We start from the raw sequence: 19,632 nt of genomic DNA, 5'->3' as shown, positions 1-19,632 counted from the left end.
TTGTGTTCCTGGCAGATTGTCAAGAAACTTTAAAATGTGAATGAACAAAGTGGTGTTGCCTAAGGGCAGAGCGTGGTCTCAAGCCCAAGTTCAGTGTGTATTTCTTCATGACATCATCTAGTAGAGATGGAATCACAACAGAGAATTTGGGTGCAGTCTTGGTAGCCTGCCAGAATGCCAGTATTGAAAGGGTCTACTCAGTTTGTTGAACTGTGATGAAATGTGCTAGAGTTTTATTTTCTTCTGGTACAAATGCCATGTTCAGACTTCTGCAGGTTGAGCTTCTGGGTTCATTGGCCACAGAGGGTGGAGAGGAAGAGAATTTGTACTTTTCTTAGTTCCCACCACCTACTGGCAGCCTTTACCTTGGGAGCCACCTGGCTTATCTGCCAAAACAGGATTAATAGTCCCAATCACTGCCATTTTAAGTGAGACCCAGGTTCCTTGAGCTCACTTTTAACTCACCTCCTTCCACCAGCTAGCTTATTTTCAGAGCCTCAAAATAATAAATAAATCACAAAAACATGCTGGGACTTCCCTGGTGGTCCAGTGGTCAAGTCTCCAAGCTGCCAATTCAAGGGGCACAAGTTTGATTCCTGGTCAGGGAACTAAGATCTCACATGCCATGCAGCACAGCCAAAAGATTTTTAAAAAAATAAAACATGTCATGCATTAGAAAGAATTTGTAGTTCCCTTCCACATCATCTCCTTTGATCTTGCCAATAGCTTTGTTGGAAAGGTAGAACAGGTGTTATAATATTTATTTTTCTTGTCTTTTAGTTTTCTCAATTTTTAAACAGTGATATCAGGGATGAGAAAACTGAGGGCTAAGGAAATAAATGACCTGTCTCAAGCCCAAGACTGGTTAGAAGTAGAGACCAGACGGGAGGGCTTCTCATCACCCAGGCAGGGAGGGCTCCTGCTTCTGCAGGCAGCAGGGCCTGAGCTGCGGGAACATCCCGTCCTCCTTCGAGTACTTAAAAGGGAAAAGGGGTTTGGAGAATTTGCTGAGTTAATAAAGATGTGAAAGTGGTGAGGACGTCCGAGCGGAGTAGCCAAGATCTAGCAAATGGAAGAATTGATGGATTCTTTTTCAGAGTGGCTTCAAGAAGCAGCATCAGCTTACAGTAGTATGAGCTCTCTGAACAGGCCACTGAAAGGTCATCAATAATAGAGTAGAGACCGAACAAATATTAGACACGCGCCGACACAGTGTCCGACTGAGCATCGCGGGAAGGTACCGTATTGAAGTTGTTTGTCCCCAGCTCCGCTGCAAAGCAGGGGCTGGTAACAAGGGTGTCTCTAGCTGCTCTTGAAGCAGGAGGGGCTGCAAGAGCCATCAGCACTTGGCTCATTCAGGGGCACATAAGCCACGACCCTTGGTGCCCTCGAACTTCTTCCTGCTCCCCCGAAGGCTGTTTTGTGTTTTTTTTTTTTTTTGGTCTGTTAGCAGCTTCCCTGAGGATGAGGGGAGAAAAGGAGAGTCTGCTACTTCTTGTAAACATCAGCACATTACAGTTTGATGACGGCCTGGGAGCATAAGAGTTTTACAAGCTAAAATTGTTGGGTCACCTGAGATGAGGGGGTCTTCTGAATGGATCTTATATGTTGAATTCTTTCTCCTCATCCTTTCTTCCCATTTATTCTGTCTCACCAACACTTCCCTGGTGGTCCAGTGGCTTAGACTCTGAGCTCCCAATGTAGGGGGCTGGGTTCAATCCCTAGTCAGGGAACTAGATCCCACATGCTGCAACTAAGACCTGGCAGAGCCGAGACAGGAATGTTTACAATCCCTGCTGGCTCAGGTGGTAAAGAATCTGCCTGCAATGCAGGAGACCCAGGGTCAATCCCTGTATCAGGAAGATGCCCTGGAGAAGGGAATGGCAACCCACTCCAGTATTGTTGCCTGGAGAATTCCATGGACAGAAGAGCCTGGCGGGCTACAGCCCATGGGATCACAAAGAGTCAGATGTGACTGGGGGATTAACGTTGTTCTGTCTGAGCAAGTCTGTCCTGAAAATCTAGTGGGATTTAACTCTATGAAAGACATGGCGAGGCCCACAAAAGAAGTGCAGAATGGAATCTCTGGCCTCTCGAAGTTGACTTTTGCAGGGGAGAGAAGTTGACCAGCTCTCGGGTTGTTAACTGTAAGAAGGACAAGTGTAAATGCCCAGCAAGGGCAACACTTCCCTTGGTGGCTTACTGCGTGGTTCCACGGGCTGGGATCCGGGCACTGTTCTGGGGGCAGAAACAAACAGGATGACTTAGACCTTGCCCTGGGGTAGCTTATTGCCCTAAAACTGTGTTTTCAAGGAGAGGGTCCCCACCCTTTGATTCGGAATCGCCCTTCTTTACATAGTCTGATGGGCTTCCCAGGTGGCACTGGTGGTGCTAGTGCAAGGGGCACAAGAGATGCAGGTTCCATCCCTGGGTCGGGAAGATCCCCTGAAGGAGGCAATGGCAACCCACTCCGGTATTCTTGCCTGAAAAATCCCATGGACAGAGGAGCCTGGCAGGCTACAATCCAAAGGGTCACAAAGAGTCAGACACAACTGAAGTGACTTGCCAGGCACACAGCCTGATATCTGGGCTCAAATCTATACAATCAGAATCTTTAAAGATGGGCCCTTGAACCTTAATTTTATGAGTGCTGCAAGTGATTCATAAAACATTAAAGTTTGAGAATAACTATTCATGTAGAAGAGACAGACAGGTGAACCTAGACTGGTTGCTGCTGCTGCTGAGTCGCTTCAGTCGTGTCCGACTCTGTGAGACCCCAGAGACGGCAGCCCACCAGGCTCCACCGTCCCTGGGATTCTCCAGGCAAGAACACTGGAGTGGGTTGCCATTTCCTTCTCCAATGCGTGAAAGTGAAAAGTGAAAGTGAAGTCTCTCAGTTGTGTCCGACTCTTCGCGACCCCATGGACTGCAGCCCACCAGGCTCCTCCGCCCGTGGGATTTTCCAGGCAAGAGTACAAGTGGAATTTTCCACTCCATTGCCTTCTCCGACCTAGACTGGTACACATAGGTAAATATTGTGTGAGTGAACCTGAAAGGAATTGCGTCTGCAGAGGATTGTGGGGAAAAAAAGAGAGAGGGCTGCTCTCAGATCTTCCTTAGGGTTGCTCTGGCAGTGGAGGTGACTGTCCCCCTCAGCCTCTCTCCTTCGCCACCAGTCTGATAGTGTCCGCACACACTTCAACCAGAGGAGGAGTGACAGTCCCCAAACTGGAAAGGAGCCATGGGAAGGGTCCTGTGGAAAGTCACCTTTCAGACCTCTGTTCACATGGTGCCTTCCCAGAGATGCCTGCCTTAACCACGTCTTCTGAAAGGGCTCTCCTGCCACTCTCCTTACCCTGCCTGATTTGTCTTCAAGCACCTGTCATCTTCTGACACTGTAATTTATTTGTGTGTCTGTCACACCTTGTTGAGAAGTTGTGAGGACTTTGGTCACTTTTGTTCACAACGGTTGGCACATAGTAAGTGCTCAGTAAACATGGCACGAAGCACCCAGGAGGGCAGAGGGATCTGCCCAGGACTCACCTCTCTGCAGCTCTGAGAAACGGCGAGAGTTGTGGGATGCCCATGGACGTTCTCTCCCTTTCTTGGCAGATGGGCACGAGGGCAGGAGCCATGAGGAGTTCTGCTCGTGTTCCCAGACCTTCCCACAGAGGCCTTTGCCGATCGCACCTCTCATCTCCCACAGACTGTCCTCCTTGTGTCTGAGTCCTAGGGAGCCTCCGAGCCCGTACTTTTGATGTGGGGCTTCCTGGAACATTAAGCAGCTATTTGAGGAGTTGAACAGGGCTCTCTGGCATGGCGAGTGTGGTCTGATGGAGGAGGGCCCATAGCGCCTCCAAGGAGGGAAGGTCGGGTCTCCAGAGCCCACTGGAATCCTTTGAAACCCCTTCTTTTGGGGAGGATGAGCATGCAGTGGGATGCCTTGCACGGCAGTCCAGCTTTGCTGAGGGGGTTTTCACAGAATGTTCTACATCGCAGGTTAATGCATAAGACACGAGCTGTGAGTGGAAAGTTGGCAGAGTCCTGTGGAAATTGGCTAAAGGGCAGGAAACAAAGGGTAGCAGTAAAAAAAAAAAACAACCCTAAAAGGATGTTAATTGGGGAGTGCCTCAGGGAATAGGGTTGAGGCTAGCTTTTTATTATTTACATAAAAATTGCTTGGAGAATGGTATTGAGAGGGATTTTCATGTTGGGTAAGGAAACTGCATTAGAGAGTTGTGTGGAAATGTGAATAGGGGAATTAGGGAAGGATTCAATTTTCTGACGGAACTGAAAAGGAACATTTTCTAACATGTTTCTGTTTATCAACCCACACCCATTCTGTTGGCCAGATTTCTACTTGAGTAGCGGGCAGGACAACTTCCGCTTAAAACAACTCGAATCTCCACACTTTGGGGGCCAGCAGAAAGCACCTGAAGAAACTTTGGCACCCTACACATAGGGCAGGTCCTGAAATGAAACGGTTGTTATCTTCAGCCCTAAGAAACCTCTCTTTTCTTTTCTTAAATGTTGTTCAGTTGCTAAGTCATGTCTGAGTATTTGTGACCCCCTGGACTGCAGCATGCTAGGCTTCCATAGTCCTTCACCAACTCCCAGAGCTCGCTCAAACCCACGTCCATTGAGTTGCTGATTCCATCCATCCATCTCATCCTCTGTTGCCCCTTCTCCTGCCCTCAATCTTTCCCAACATCAGGATCTTTTCCAGTGAGTTGGCTCTTCACATCAGGTAGTCACAGTATTGGAGCTTCAGCTTCAGCATCAGTCCTTCCAATGAATATTTAGGATTGATTTCCTTTAGGATTGACTGCTTGGATCTCCTTGCAGTCCAAGGGACTCTCAAGAGTCTTCTCCAACACCACAGTTTGAAAGCATCAATTTTTAGGTGCTCAGCCTCCTTTAGGGTCCAACTGTCACATCCATACATGACTACATGACTTCTTAAATGTATTTAAGCTTAATTTTCCATCATTTTTCTCAGAAAGGATATGCTGAAAGTATCTCATAAGTTTCAGGCAGAAATAATGATTGGCAAGTTCTTTTAATTGGAGGATAATTACTTTACAATACTGTGTTAGTTTCTGGCGTATAACAACATGACTTGGCTATATATATACACATACACCCTCCCTCCTCCACTCCCCCCACCATGAAACCTCTTTTAAAAGAAGCTGGAAGGCAGGTGGCATCTTGTATTTAGCTACAAATATAAGATGCTACAAGCACGTGACACCCACATCTCCCTTCCTCCCTTTACAAGGAACATTTTCGATCCTAAAGAGCTCAAATTATCACATAAATTTCTTGTAGATACACCCCAATAAGAAGCTAGCAGTCTCTCATACGCCAAGTGATTACATAGCGGAGGTAATAACACATGATACAGGACTTGAAAGTGGGAGCTCAGAAGTGCCATTTGCTGTCCTTGCTGTAACCTCCCCTAAGGGATAGACTACCAGATATCATGGAGCCCTTGGTTTCCCTGTTACCAACCGGCAGGACTTCTTGGTGGCCTTAGTATTCAAAGAGTGGTCCAGGGACCAGCAGCACCAGCATCACACGGGAACAAATTAGAAGTGCACGCTCTCAGGCCCTACCCCAGCGCTGAGTTAGAATCTGCATTTCGTTAGGATCCTGGCTGATTGCTGTGCGCATTAACTTTTCAGAAGCGCTGTTCCAAGACACCCAGGAACCACAGAAGATAAAGCAGAGGGAGTTTGCTTGCTGCTGCAAAGGAAAAATCGAACCACATGGGTTCAGTGGCCTGAGGCTGAAATTCTGGAATTTGGGACTTTCCAGTTTGCTGTAAATTTAAGATCCCCACTCCTGTTGTCTTTAATTTGGCCCCAGATGGCACAGTGTGTTCTCTAGAATATAAACTTAACCCGAAGTGAATGTGCCTTTTGAAAGGAAGATGTTAAAAGCCAGCCCAGTCTCCCCCACCCCAGGCTCGCGGGCACGGTTCATGCTGCATGTACCGTTAGCTAAATTGTTGGTGTCTTGTTCACCAGCCACAGAGGCTATTTTCCATTTGAGCTCATTTCTCCAAAAACTTTGGGGCAGGTGTGGGCATTTTGTTGTTTTCTGCTGTTGGGTGTAGGCTGTTCATCCTGTAGCAGGGTGTCACTGGCCTGGGCAAACCTTCCTGAAATATAGGAGGCTTGGCTTTTACAGAGGTGGATGTGAACATTCTGTAGGCCTCTTAGAATTGTATTGTCTCGAGATCTGAGATGACAGGACAGTGACTCTACGATGGGACATGGGGACTGCTGCCTACCTGCCATCCTCCGCCCTCCCCTGGCCTGCAGCTGTCACTTAGACTTGTTTTTAGAAAACAGGATAATGAAATGAGGTGGAAGGACTTGGATGAAATTGAACTGTCTTTGTCCTCAGTTCATGAGGGGGTGTAGACAGGGCTGATTCTGTCAAATTAGTAGGGCATAGCAATGAAATCCCTAACTCATCTCCTTCTGTGCCACCCAAGTAGGGTGAACATTAGCTCCAGTAAGGATGGCCTAACAGAAGTGAGGCTTGATTTTCATCAGTGTTAGTTTTGCTAAGGTCACTGTGTTCTTTTCCAAGAATCAAGGGGGATGTTGAAATAGCCAAGTCATTTCAGGTACTAGAGATGAGGAAAGACTTCAAGTTTGTTAAGGCATACACTTGGCACGTGTCCTTTGTAATTTAGGCTGCATTGAGGGTCCTCAGACCTATGTCCAGCATCAGAACTCCATGCTCACATGGGACAAGTCCAGCTCCAGGGGTCTCAGAGAAGGCAAGCCAAAAGGTATCAAGTAAGGACATGAAATAAAATGTGTCTCCGCAGTCCTAAACCAATACGTGCAGAGCAGCTTCTACGGAGCCTAGACTGGCCTTCTCTCTCTCTCAGACTGAGAGCTCAGAAGCAGGGAATTCTGCTGTTTATACTTAGAGTATCTGGCACAGAGCAGACCCTTAATCAATGTCTGTGGGATGGATGTGCGAAGAAAGGATCCTGCTGCTCTGCTAGCTACCGCCGTATCTGTGTCATTGTTCCAGCCACATCTCAGGCATTACGTTTTCAGTTAACTTCTTCCTTGGCAACTATTCATTTCTTGGGCTCATTTACAGTTGTGTTTGGGCCCCAGATGTCTACACGGCCAGTCTCCAGAGGAGGCTACCCCTGGCCACAAAGTGTGCTGCACAGCCACGTGCCGCACGGTGCACACTTACAAACCACTGGGCTGGGCAAGAAAAGGGAAGGGAAATCAGAAGCCAGTCTGTTCAGCGGAATAATATGCTCCTAACTTCTTAAGCAGGGTATTCCTGTTCTTTTCAGGTAAGAGTCTACGATCTCTCCAAATACGAGCATGGAGCAGATGATGTGCTGATCTTGGCCACTGATGGACTCTGGGATGTTTTATCAAATGAAGAAGTGGCAGAAGCAATCACTCAGTTTCTCCCTAACTGTGATCCAGATGACCCTCACAGGTTTGTGCATTTCCATGATTGGAGGGTTGTTAATCAAGTGGCGTTTCATCATGTGAAAAAAATAGATAATAATCGTGCAATTTTCATCATTTATGATTCACCATTTATGAGCTGATATAGATGGTTTAGTAACTAAATTGCAAACGGGACTACATTTCTCTTTTTTCGTTGTTTGGGAGTAATCATTTTTAAATTTTTATTGGCGTATAATTGATTTATAGTGTTTTGTTAGTTTCAGGTGTACAGCAAAGTGAATATACATATAATACATATACCGTCTATTTTTGTTTCGATTCTGTTCCCATATAGGTCGTTACAGAGTATTGAGTAGAGTTCCCTATGCTATACAGCAGGTTCTTATTAGTTGTTTCTTTCATATATAGTACTGTGTATATGTCAGTCCCAATCTCCCAATTTATGCCTCTCCCACCCCTACCCCTGGTAAACACAAGTTTGTTTCTACATCCATCATTCTATTTTTGTTTCATAAATAAGTTCATTTGTACCTACCGCCCTACCTCAGACTCTGCATATAAGCAATATCATGTTTCTCTGTCTGACTTAAGTTAACTCAGTGTGATAATCTCTGGGTCCATCCATATTGCTGCAGATGGCATTATTTTGTTATTTTTGTATGGCTAATAGTCATATGTATAGTATGTTTGTAGCACATCTTCTTTATCCATTCCTCTGGGTTGTTCCCATGTCCTAGCTATTGTAAATAGTGCTGCAGTGAACACTGGGTTGCATATGCCTTCTGGAATTATGGTATTCTCTGGGTAAGTGTCCAGTAATGGGATTGCTGGACCATATGGTAGTTCTGTTTTTAGTTTTTTAAGGAACCTCCATACTGTTCTCCATAGTGGCTGAATCAATTTATATTCCCACCCACAGTGCAAGAGAGCCCCCTTTTCTCCACCCCTTCTCTGGCATTTATTGTCTGTAGGTTTTTTCATGATGGCCATTCTGATGGGTATAAGGTGATACCTCATTGTGGTTTTGATTTGCATTTCTCTAATAATCAGTGATGTTGAGCATCTTTTCCTGTGATTTTTGGCTACATTTCTTTCTTTCCTTTTTTTGGCTAAGCTGCTTGGCTCATGGGATCTCAGTTCCCTGACTGGGCCATAGCAGTGAAAGCCCGGAATCATAACCACTAGGCGATTAGGGAACTCCCTACTTTCACAGCCAAATAAAAACTCTCCTTAAGTTAAACCTAGATACATACTTGTATGTATGTAAAGAATACTCTTTCTGAGATATTTCAGCAGTGTATCTTCCTCACAGTCTTCCTTCATATTCTGAAAATGGGAATAACCCAATTTGTGGTCCTCCTGGTGAGGATAGCAGACGTTCCCAGTATTGATTTCCATCTATGGGAGAACAGTTTCTTTCAAGAAACATTGGGAAAGGAGAGAAACCTTAAAGTAAGGATTCCGAATAACATTATGGCAGTGTTAATGTTCTAAACAACCCTAGGTGACTCAGAAATAAAAAGAAATCCCCTCTAGAGAAAGACATCTTTCACTCAGAACACAAGGAAATAAGTCACCATGAGTAAAAACCAGCAGAAACAACAGACATCATAGTTGGACCTGTAAATACTTCATTATTGGGTTTATCAGCCAAAATATAGAAATAAATACTTTATGTTTCATAAATGTTCTTAAAAGCATTGAAAACATGAATAAGGACAAGAGACTATAAAATGACTGCAAAGATTTTTTAAATAAGAAAATGGAACTTCTAGAGATGAAAAATATAAAAATAGGAACTAAAAACTCAATGGATTAAACAGACTGGAGACAGTTGAAGAGCACACTGATGAACTGAAAAACCGATGTGAAGAACCCAGAATATGGCTCGGAGAGACAGAGCGAGGGAAAGCATGAAATTAGACTGAGACTAGGAGGGTGACCTAAAGATGCTGTAAACACAAGGACAAAAGGAAACACTACAGAAAATGGGAAGGAAAAACCAAGTTCCAACCCAGAAATGCTGAATGATATTAAACCTAAGATGCAGAAAGCCCAACAGATCTCAAGCAGAAGAAATAAAGAGAAAATTTTAAGTAGATATTTCATAATGAAACCGAAGAACTGAAAAAATAGACTAAAAGCAGTCAGAAAGAAAGATGAAATAGATACATAAGAACAGCGTTCACACTGATAGCTTACCTTCCAAAAACAACACAGAAATCAAGACAGTGGAGTTATATCTTCAGCTAGCTAAGAAAAGAAGACCCAGTTTTTTGGATTTTTTATATATACTAAGAAATATCAAAAAAGACGATGAAGTAAAAGCCTTTTGAGGCAGAAAAACACTGAGAAATTTTACTGCCCCCCAGCCTCCTCTGAAGAAATTCTAAAGAATGTCATCAGATGAGAAAAGGAAACGACCCCAGGTGGAAGATGGAGACGTAAAATAGATTATTAAGCTATTGAGTAAATAGGTGGGTATAGTTATATACATTAACTATATAAAACTCCAGTACTCTTGCCTGGAAAATCCCATGGGTGGAGGAGCCTGGTGGGCTGCAGTCCGTGGGGTCGCGAAGAGTCGGACACGACTGAGCGACCTCCCATTCACTTTTCACTTTCATGCATTGGAGAAGGAAATGGCAACCCACTCCAGTGTTCTTGCCTGGAGAATCCCAGGGACGGGGGAACCTGGTGGGCTGCCGTCTATGGGGTCGCACAGAGTCGGACACGACTGAAGTGACTTAGCAGCAGCAGCAGCAGCAGCAACTATATAAAACAGCAATATGAATGTCTAATGTGAGGTTAAAAATTATATTGAATAAAATAGCATGATGAATTGGCCGGTGGTTATAGTAATCAGCTAAAGTATGTTATAGTTCTACTTGAAAAGAGATTATAAGTGTTAAACTTTAGACTTTAAATGTGTTTAATAGTAAGAAAATGAATAGAAGAACAGAAAGTATAATTTTCCAACTAGTCAAGGGAAAGAAAGCCCACATTGAATTAAAAAACAAACCTCTAAACAACTTACAAATCACTGTTACACCGTTTGTCTTTTCGGATTTCCTGGAAGTGTGAATTTTGTAGTTACTTGTTCATATGTGAATATTTTACTTTCAGAAATAAAGTTTTAAATTGCTACTGTTTTATATAGGATTGAAAGAAAATTAACTTCTTTATTAAAAAGTTTATCTGTTAAACAACTTACAAATCAAAAAATTATAATAAAAATTAGAAATTACTGGGATTTGAATAATAAGAATACTACATATTAAGACTTCAAAGGCTGAATTTCGAGCCTTTGTCCCCCTAATTTAAGGAGCTACGCATAGGTGAAAAACTACACATCCTTGACCCACCAGAAGTGACTATATTTCTTCCGTATCATAAAGTCACTTTCCCAACCTTCCCAACCTCCCAGTTCCCCTGATCATAAGAACCCTGCCCATAAGTTCCAGACTCCTGATCACAGAAAAAGGTCCCTAAAACCATAGAAAAGGGTAGTATTTCTCAGAGGAAGACCTAGAGGGTTGATTTGTACTATTGGGCTAGTTCTGCCCGTATTACTTACACAAACATGTACCAAAGAGTTCTTATAACTTAGGGTTCTAAGGAACCGCAGAATGGTGCTGTCTACTTGTGGGCTGTGTGGCCTCTTCGTGGGTACAGGCTGTTAGTAAACAACTGTCCTGATTAAAAAATGTAGTTTTGTGATCCTTATTTCAACAACAGCATCTAGATTAAGAATGAAAAAGCAGAATAAACCCATGAAAAGTAATGGAAGGAAAAATTAAAGATAACAGAAGAAATATACAATCAAAAAATAAATGATAAAGGCAAAATTTGTTTCTTTAAAACAACTAACACATTATGGAAATGCAAATCAAACCACAGTGACATTGCTACTTCACATCCATTAGGCTGGCTATTTAAAAACAAAAAAAGAGAAAATAACAAGTATTGGTGAGAATGTGGAGAAATGGAAACTTCCTGTACATTACTGGTGAGATTGTAAAATGGTACAGCTTCTGTGGACAACGGTATGGAGAGGCCTCAAAAAACTAAACATACAGTTATATCCACCAATTCCACCTCTGGGTATACACCCTGAAAAAACAAAAGCAGGGAGTCAAGCAGATACTTGTACCCCATGTTCATAGCAGTGTTATTCACAGTAACAAAAGGTGGAAACCACTAAAGTGTCCATTGACGAATGAATGAGATAAACAAATCGTGGTTATATAATACAATGGACTATTCATCAGTCTTAAAAAGGAATGAAATTTTCACACATGTTACAGAATGGGTGGACATTATGCTCAGTGAAATAAGCCAGTCACAGACGGACAAATGTTGTATGACTCCACTTACATAAGGTACCTAGAGACAAATACATGTCAAATGTCTCAAATACATAGAGACAGAAAGTACAATGGCTGTTGCTGCTTGCCAGGGGTTAAGGGGGTGGGGATGGGGAGTTGGTGTTTAACAGTTATAGTGTTTCGTTTGAGAACAGGAAAAAGTTCTGGAGATAAATGGTGGTGGTGTAAAATGTGAATGTACTTAATGCCACAGAACTACACACTTTAAAGTGGTAAAAATGTTAATTTTTACGTTATGTATATTTTACCACAAAACATAATTTCTCAAAAAAAAAAAAAAAACCTAAAACTTTAACAGGGATTTCCCTTGTGGTTCAGCAGTTAAGACTGCACTTCCAGTGCAGGGGGTGTGGGTTTGATCCCATCAGAAAACTGAGATCCCACATGCTGCATGGTGTGGCAAAAGAAAAAAGAAAAAAACTAACAAAGTAGATAAATTTCCCATAAAACTAATATGAAATGAGGGGGGCTGGCAAATAAATAATCTTAATAATAGAAAACAGTAATAATTCAGATGTGTGCGTGTGTGCTCGGTCGCTTAGTCGTGTCCGACGCTTTTGCAACTCCATGGACTGTAGCCCAAGAGGAGCCCATACTGCGAATAGTTTGCCACTTTAATATATCTTGAAGTGAAAGTGTTAGTCACCCAGTCGTGTCCACCTCTTTGTGATCCCTTGGACTATAGCCCACCAGGCTCCTCTATCCACAGGATTTCCCAGGCAAGAATACTAGAGTGGGTTGTCATTTCCTTCTGTAGGGGATCTTTCCAACCCAGGGGTGGAACTTGAGTCTCCTGCATTGGCAGGCAGATTCTTTACGGCTGAACCCCCTGGGAAGCCCTAACTCAGATGAAGTAGCAATATAAGAGGAAAATGGCTACCCACTCCAGTATTCTTGTCTGGAAAATCCCATTGATGGAGGAGCCTGGTGGGCTACACCCCTTGGGGTCGCAAATAGTCAGACACAACTGAGCGACTAACACACAGTCAATGAACCTAACATATTCTTTAATAGGATCACTGCAAATATATTATTTTTCCCTCAGTTGATCTTTAGAGTAAACAAAATTGTAACCAAAATTATAACCAAAATTCATAGAACTTCACAACCTGATTCTGAGGTATATATGGAAGAACAAAATGCCAAGAATGTTTGTGACATTTCTGTATGGGTCTTACCTTTCTAGATATCAATATGAAATCAGAATAATTAAGATGGTGCAAAAACACTAAAATTGGATCCTTCCTTCACACCATACATTAAAAAATCAAGTCCAGGCAAATTAAGACTTAACTGAAAGGAAAAATAAGTACAACTTTTAGCAAATAGCATAGGAGACTATCTATCTTTATGATTTTTATGGTGTGCAATGTGAATGTACTTAATGCCACAGAACTATACACTTTAAAGTGGTAAAAATGTTAATTTTTATAGTATGTATATTTTACCACAAAACATAATTTCTCAAAAAAAAAAAAAACCCCAAAACTTTAACAGGGACTTCCCTTGTGGTTCAGCAGTTAAGGCTGCTCTTCCAGTGCCAGTACAGGGGGTGTGGGTTTGATCCCATCAGGGAACTGAGATCCCACATGCTGCATGGTGTGGCAAAAGAAAAAAGAGAAAAACTAACAAAGTAGATAAATTTCCCACAAAACTAATAAGAAATGAGGGGGGCTGGCAAATAAAAAATCTTCATAATAGAAAGCAGTAATAATTCAGATGTGGGCGTGTGTGCTCAGTCATAGTTGTAGTAGAGAAGGATTTCTTAAACAAGACGCAGAAAGCACAAACAAGGTAAGATTGATATCCTTGACTACATTAAAATCACCAACTTTTGTTCTTCAAAAGGCAACATAAAAGGAATAAAATGACAAGGCAGGAACTGGGAGGAGATCCTTGCAACTTATATAACCACAACGAGATTCATACCCATAAAATATAATGAACTCTCACAGATCAAGAAGGACAACACAAATAACCCAATAAAAATGAGCAAGAACTAGTCATCACACAGAAGAAAATTAATGGCCAATAAATATATGAAAAACACTTCAACAGAGGAGTAGAAATAATTAAAAACATGGAGAACAAATGCAGATGGGTTTGTGAATTTGTACATAGACTCTGAAGACAGCTGGGTATATGCATACCCTGTAAACCGAAGCTCCATGGACTCCTAAGTCTGTGCCCTGGAGCACTGGTTCTTAAAGTGTAGTCTTTGGGCTACATGGCATCAACATCATCTGAGAACCTGTTAGAAATACAAATTTCAGGCTCAAACCCAGATCTATCAAATAAAACTCCAGTGGTAGGACCCAGGTATCTGTGTTTTAACAAACAACCCAGGTGTTTTGGTTTTTTTTTTTTTTTCTGGTGCTGGTATAATTCAATTCATACAAAAAGCTATCCATACAGTTGTTTTTTTGATAAAAATTGGAAGCAGCCTGCATGGCCAACCAGAGGATAGATAAACAAAGGACAGAATAATTCACAGCCCCCAGATGTGAATGAACCAAAGCTGTGATCTTTAACAGGGAAGAATCTCAAAGACACAATGTTGAATTTAATAACCCAGTCATATAAGAATTCACATATTACGATTCTATTTACATAAAGTGGAAAATGAATCACTTAGGGATGCAGATATTAAAATTACAAAGAGCATTAACACAAAATTCAGTTAATGGTTACCTTGGGAAGAGAAGTGGCAGAGGGAGATACGTGCTTGAGGAGGAGTCCACAGAGAGCTTCTGAGACATTTACTGATAATGTTTTGTTTCTCTAGCTACATGGCAGGTACATGACTGCTCATGTTACTTGTAGACTCTTCATTTGCTATATACATTTGTTTGTATGCCAGCTGTGAGAGGTAGCATAGTCCAATGGTTAATAGTATGAATCTAGTCATTTAACCTGAGGTTAAATTCTGCCCCTTCTAGACTTTGTGACATTGGGGAAAATTTCTTAACCTCTCCATGTCTCAGATTCTTCATCTGTAAAATGGAAGTTCCAGTAGTCCTAACCTAAAGCTTGCACATCTGCTAAGTCACTTCAGTTGTGTCCAACTCTTTGTGACCCTATGGACTGTAGCCTGCTAGGCACCTCTGTCCATGGGATTCTCCAGGCAAGAATACTGGAGTGGGTTGCCATTTCCTCCTCCAGGGGACCTTCCTAACCCAGGGATCAAACCCAAGTCTCTTAAATCTCCTGCACTGGCAAGCGGGTTCTTTACCACTAGCGCCAGCTGGGAGGCGCTGACCTAATGCTTGTATTAATATATAAAGTGAATTGCCTGATATATAATAAGCACTACTGGGTATTTGTTGTCATTATTCTATATTTTTTGCTATTTTTATGTGTTTCATATATTTCACAACAACAACAACAAAAAACTCCTTCAGGAAAAAAAGCTAGACATTCTCTCTTTCTAAGAGTTGTTTGGTATAATTTTTCCCAGGTGGAAAGCCATTGATGGTACAGGAAGCAAGATTATTTTACTTGAATTTGAATACATTTTTTTCCTGTTGAGCTTTTCGTTTTAATCTGTATCCTACTTGTTAGCAACATTCTCCTGTTGATTTTTCCCTACTGTAATTATTTTTGTGAAGCTTTGCAAAGCCATCTGATAGGTATGAGTCAAAAGGCACCCAGTATTTTTTAAAATCTCTCTAAGCTGGCTTGGTTTTGCTTACCAGCTCCTATCTCCATGGCAACAAATCTGCCCTCCAGGGAGTCGTACCTGTGGGCAGTGCTGTCACTGGGCAGGTGCATGCCAGGTCAGAGCCAGTTCCTAGCTTCATGAGCTCTGTTACCTACAGAGCAGGCTTACACAGATCTCTGTGGAACAAAAGGGCAGGAAAGAAAAGCCTGTGAATTTGCCTTTCAGGGAAAATGGCAAACCAACACCTAAGAAAGAATTCTGTATCAGATAGAGGAATGGGTGAAAGAAAAAGTTATTAAATGGGCACAGTTTTATTGATAAGAGATGGAATACCTGGCTGGACATCAGAAAAATTCTGGTTGGTTTTTGAAATCTTAAAACTGTGAGACCTTATGGGGGAGGGTATCTTCTTTGCCAAATAATTCCCATTCAGATTCATTCGATTGGAAAATATTGAAGACCTATTTTGTAAGCCATGGCCTGCTAGACACTGGGGAAGAATTTGTGAAGAAAACAGATCTCTTGGAGTTTAAAGTCTAGAGGTTACAAAAGCGTAAGGAAGTTACAATATGAATGACTAGAGGGATGGCACAAGGGCCAGGCAAGAAAGCTTCCCACTCGGAGGGACGTCTGAACTTAAACGTGAGTCGTAACAGAGAATGTGCCAGGTAGTGCAGGCTGGGGAGACACTGGGGAGGGGGACAGGGTGATTTTCAATGAACCCAACAGTCGGTATGACTACCTGGGCTTAGCGTGGGGTAATCTCTGTGTGAGAGGTGGATGGTGCAGGTCATGTCAGACCTCAAGCACTCACGAGATAAATGAATGTGAAGATTACAGGGAGGAAGACAGTCTGTGATAACGAAATGGAATCTGTGTAACTTGTTCATTCTAATCCATAATCAGAAAACATTCTGGTCAATCTGATGGTGAAAATATGACGTGTGGATTGCTGCCCTACCCCCCTCTGTGCTCCTTAGTAATTTAAGCCATATTGGGAAATCATACAGTCTTATTTTATTTCAAACTCATGACTTGGGCGTTATGTAAAATGATGTTGGTCTTTCCTGTGTGTGATGTCCTTGCATGTAACTGTGAGCTTTGGAAGGAGGGAACCATGTTCACGTGGAGGCTTAGGGTGTCTCATTGGGAGGCCCGTGGAGAGCTTAGTCCCAAAAGCCACAGTGGTGGGCTTCCTGATGGTGCCCTCCTGACTGGGACCTGTTCCATCTTTTCATGCCAAAGAGAAATAGGATTGGAAGTTGTCCTGGTCAGTTTTAGCCTAAGTCATAATTTCTGTGATGAAGACAGACCTGCTATCATTGCCTCCCCGTGGCTCTAGGTGCTCCTCCGCCAGGAGGAGTCATTTCTCCCCAGATGTAGCCCAGGACCACAGATCTGCCCGTGTAATCACGTGAGTAGCTGGAATGGAGGGTGCCTGGGTCCACACCCGAGGAAGCTCACCAGGCCGGCCAGTCGTTTGATAGAGAATGAGAATGGGAGATGCAGCCCCAGGGTGGGCGCCTGAGAGAGGAAGGCAGCAAAGCAACAGCCCAGCACATGCTGCTGCTTTTGACATTTTGAATGGCCTGTTTCATTTTGAGTTTTGCTGTGTTTGTCCAGTTTGTCTAGAAATTCAGCAGGTCAGGAGGAGGCAGGGCATTAGCCCTGTGACAGGAGGGCTTTTAGGTTTTGCCATTTGATGATATAGCTTTGGTCTGTCTTATGTGTACATTTTTTCTTTCTCTTCTCTTTGTGACAGCCATTCCTGACAAACTGCCAGCATTGTTTTCCTCTGATGACATCCTTTACAATAAAAAATTTAAAATAGCATCTCTCCTTCTAGGGTGCCTTGTGAGGGAAAAGGTAATTAAGAGAAAGATACGTTTGCAAAGTTCTAACCCTGGCACTATCTTCTCTGGCAGAGGTGGGGTAAAAATGAGCTGTATGCCCTTCCTGACCCCAGTGTATCTTATTAAGTCCTTTGGCTGTTTTGAACTATCTTGACAAAGGAATCAGAAAATTAAAAGGAGGCTTTGTGAACAAGCCAGAATATGAGTGCAGTGGCTTTTTTCTTTTTACTGGGTCATGCCCTGAAGTGAAGCAGTTCTGGCGTCTCTGTGCATCATTTGTGGAGTCATGGAATGAGCTGTTGATAAGAAGTATACTCAGTCCACATTCTCAGATGGGCTGGTTGGAATTCATGGAGGCTGGGCTACACAACCTGTCACTGTCTATACTCATCCTGGTAAGATTCTCATATGAGGCCTAAACATCCTGCAAACTTTGGAAAGGGTGCTCTGAGAAAGGCCCAGAAGGGATTTTCTGAAGCAAAATATCCCTCTGTAAGGCTGGGGGTATAGTGGTGGGTCTCCTGGAAAGAATATTCAAAATGGAGGCAAGTATGTCATCACGCAAAGAAGATGCTTAGTAATCTGCTAGAAAGGAATAAAAATTGTCAAAATTGCTAAAGGAGAAAGGTGTGGGCAAAGCTGAGTGGACTTAAGGCCAAAGAACAGTCAACCATACATGAAAACGTGGCGTGGATTCACATTCCAAGTGCCCAGGTAGGACCTGGCAAGGATTTTTTTTTTTTTTTTTTTTTGCCCAGGGTCGCAAAGAGTCGGACACGACAGAGTGACTTCACTTTTCATTTCCCAAAATCTCTTTGTGGAAACCTCATCATGGCGACTTGGATCTAATGACCCTCAGCCCTCTGCCGTGACATTTGAGGGGCTTATTAAGGGGTACTGAATCTATAAATACCAACATACTGTAAATTCCATACAACATCTCCCTAATGAGAGAAGACGCCTTCTTGACGGTCACACCTTAAGTGTTCTTCACCTCCATGCTCTCCTCAGCTCAGTAAACTGTGTGCCTTGATAAGGAAGAGATTAATCAGTGGAAAGTTAAAACACCCACCAACACTGACGCCAGGATACTAGTGCAGGTCCTACATACCTTGATAATGTGAAACCTACTTTGGCAGAAGACAAAGGTCCTTCTGATGAAATCTTTCTGTGAGCTGCCTGAGCTTTTCCCAGTGCCATTTCATTTTGAAGAACTATGACTCAGGACTTGCCTAGTGGTAGAGTGGATAATAGTCTGCCTGCCAATGCAGGGGACATGGGTTCGATCCCTCGTCCGGGAAGATTCCACATGCCACGGAGCAACTGAGCCTGTGGTGCCACAACTCCCCAACAAGGGAAGCCACTGCAATGAGAAGCCCGCACACCACAAGTAGAGAGTAGCCCCGCTCGCTGCAACTGGAGAAAGCCGATGTGCAGCAGTGAAGACCCAGCGCAGCCAAAAATTAAAAATTTTTTCAAATAAAGAAAAACTATGCCTCAAATGTGAAAAGGAAGGGTTCCCCTTCATTTGCTCCATCCCTGGCCCCACCCTCATAGCAGTTACAGGTTTTAAGAACAAACTGGTGAGTGAGTGATCTCGTGTTGAAGACTTGAGAAAATCTGCATTTTTGCTTTGTTCTCGATGTTGAGCATATTCAGATCTGGGAACGTGGATGTCAGCCCACCATTCTGCCCTTGACAGCCTCTGAACCGCCCACTGCTGGGCCCATCTCCCCTTCCTCGGTGCTACTGATGTGGCCATTGATGCAGAACTGCGTGGACCCTTAGTTGGAACATCAGGTCATTTTGAAGGGCTTGCCAGAGACAATGGAGAAGAAAATGGTCTGCTATGCCCCCTCCTACTGATATGTTGCTATGTGGAATTTGAACTAAAATAAACACACACCACCTTGAGAAAACCAGGAAGCCAGTGCCAGGGGCAGAGAAGTGGACGAGGCCTGGTGGGTGTTCTCACCCTCTCTGGCAGGGGTGGTGAGCTCTCTCCAGTCCATGGCCTTGGACCTGCTGACACACAAACCCACAGGGGACAGAGTGACAGTGTTGTGGGCCCGGCTATCACTGTTTCCGCATCCTAGAGTACTCTGCCTGAATGCAGTCCCCGTGCACCGGGCAGGCAACAGAAGCAGAACCTTCAGGGGGTTCAGAGCCAGAGCCCGTGGCTTGGCTCTCAGCAGTAAGCCTGAGCTGAGCCTCCTCCCAGGGCCAGTTGCCTGATTCTAAGCACAACAAAGAGCCCCTCCAGGTCA

General features: G+C 43.3%; 1 protein-coding gene across 2 annotated transcripts in view; it reads left to right on the top strand.

The window, feature by feature from the left end:
• The window catches only part of PPM1H (protein phosphatase, Mg2+/Mn2+ dependent 1H), a 306,613-nt gene that overhangs the window by 275,078 nt on the left and 11,903 nt on the right, over window positions 1-19,632 (top strand). For both annotated transcript variants that reach the window (XR_003511171.1, XM_027542423.1), the window contains exon 9: window positions 7,337-7,488. Coding sequence is in view for 1 of the 2 variants with exons in the window: in XM_027542423.1 (XP_027398224.1) it covers window positions 7,337-7,488 (152 nt within the window). In the remaining variant the exon portion in view is untranslated. The remainder of the gene's footprint in view (window positions 1-7,336; window positions 7,489-19,632) is intronic.

The sequence above is a fragment of the Bos indicus x Bos taurus genome, chromosome 5 (genome assembly GCF_003369695.1).
Source record: "Bos indicus x Bos taurus breed Angus x Brahman F1 hybrid chromosome 5, Bos_hybrid_MaternalHap_v2.0, whole genome shotgun sequence".
In the NCBI taxonomy this organism is placed as follows: Eukaryota; Metazoa; Chordata; class Mammalia; order Artiodactyla; family Bovidae; genus Bos; species Bos indicus x Bos taurus.
Note: the sequence above shows the minus strand (reverse complement) of the source record. Positions and strands in the feature narration are given on the sequence as shown.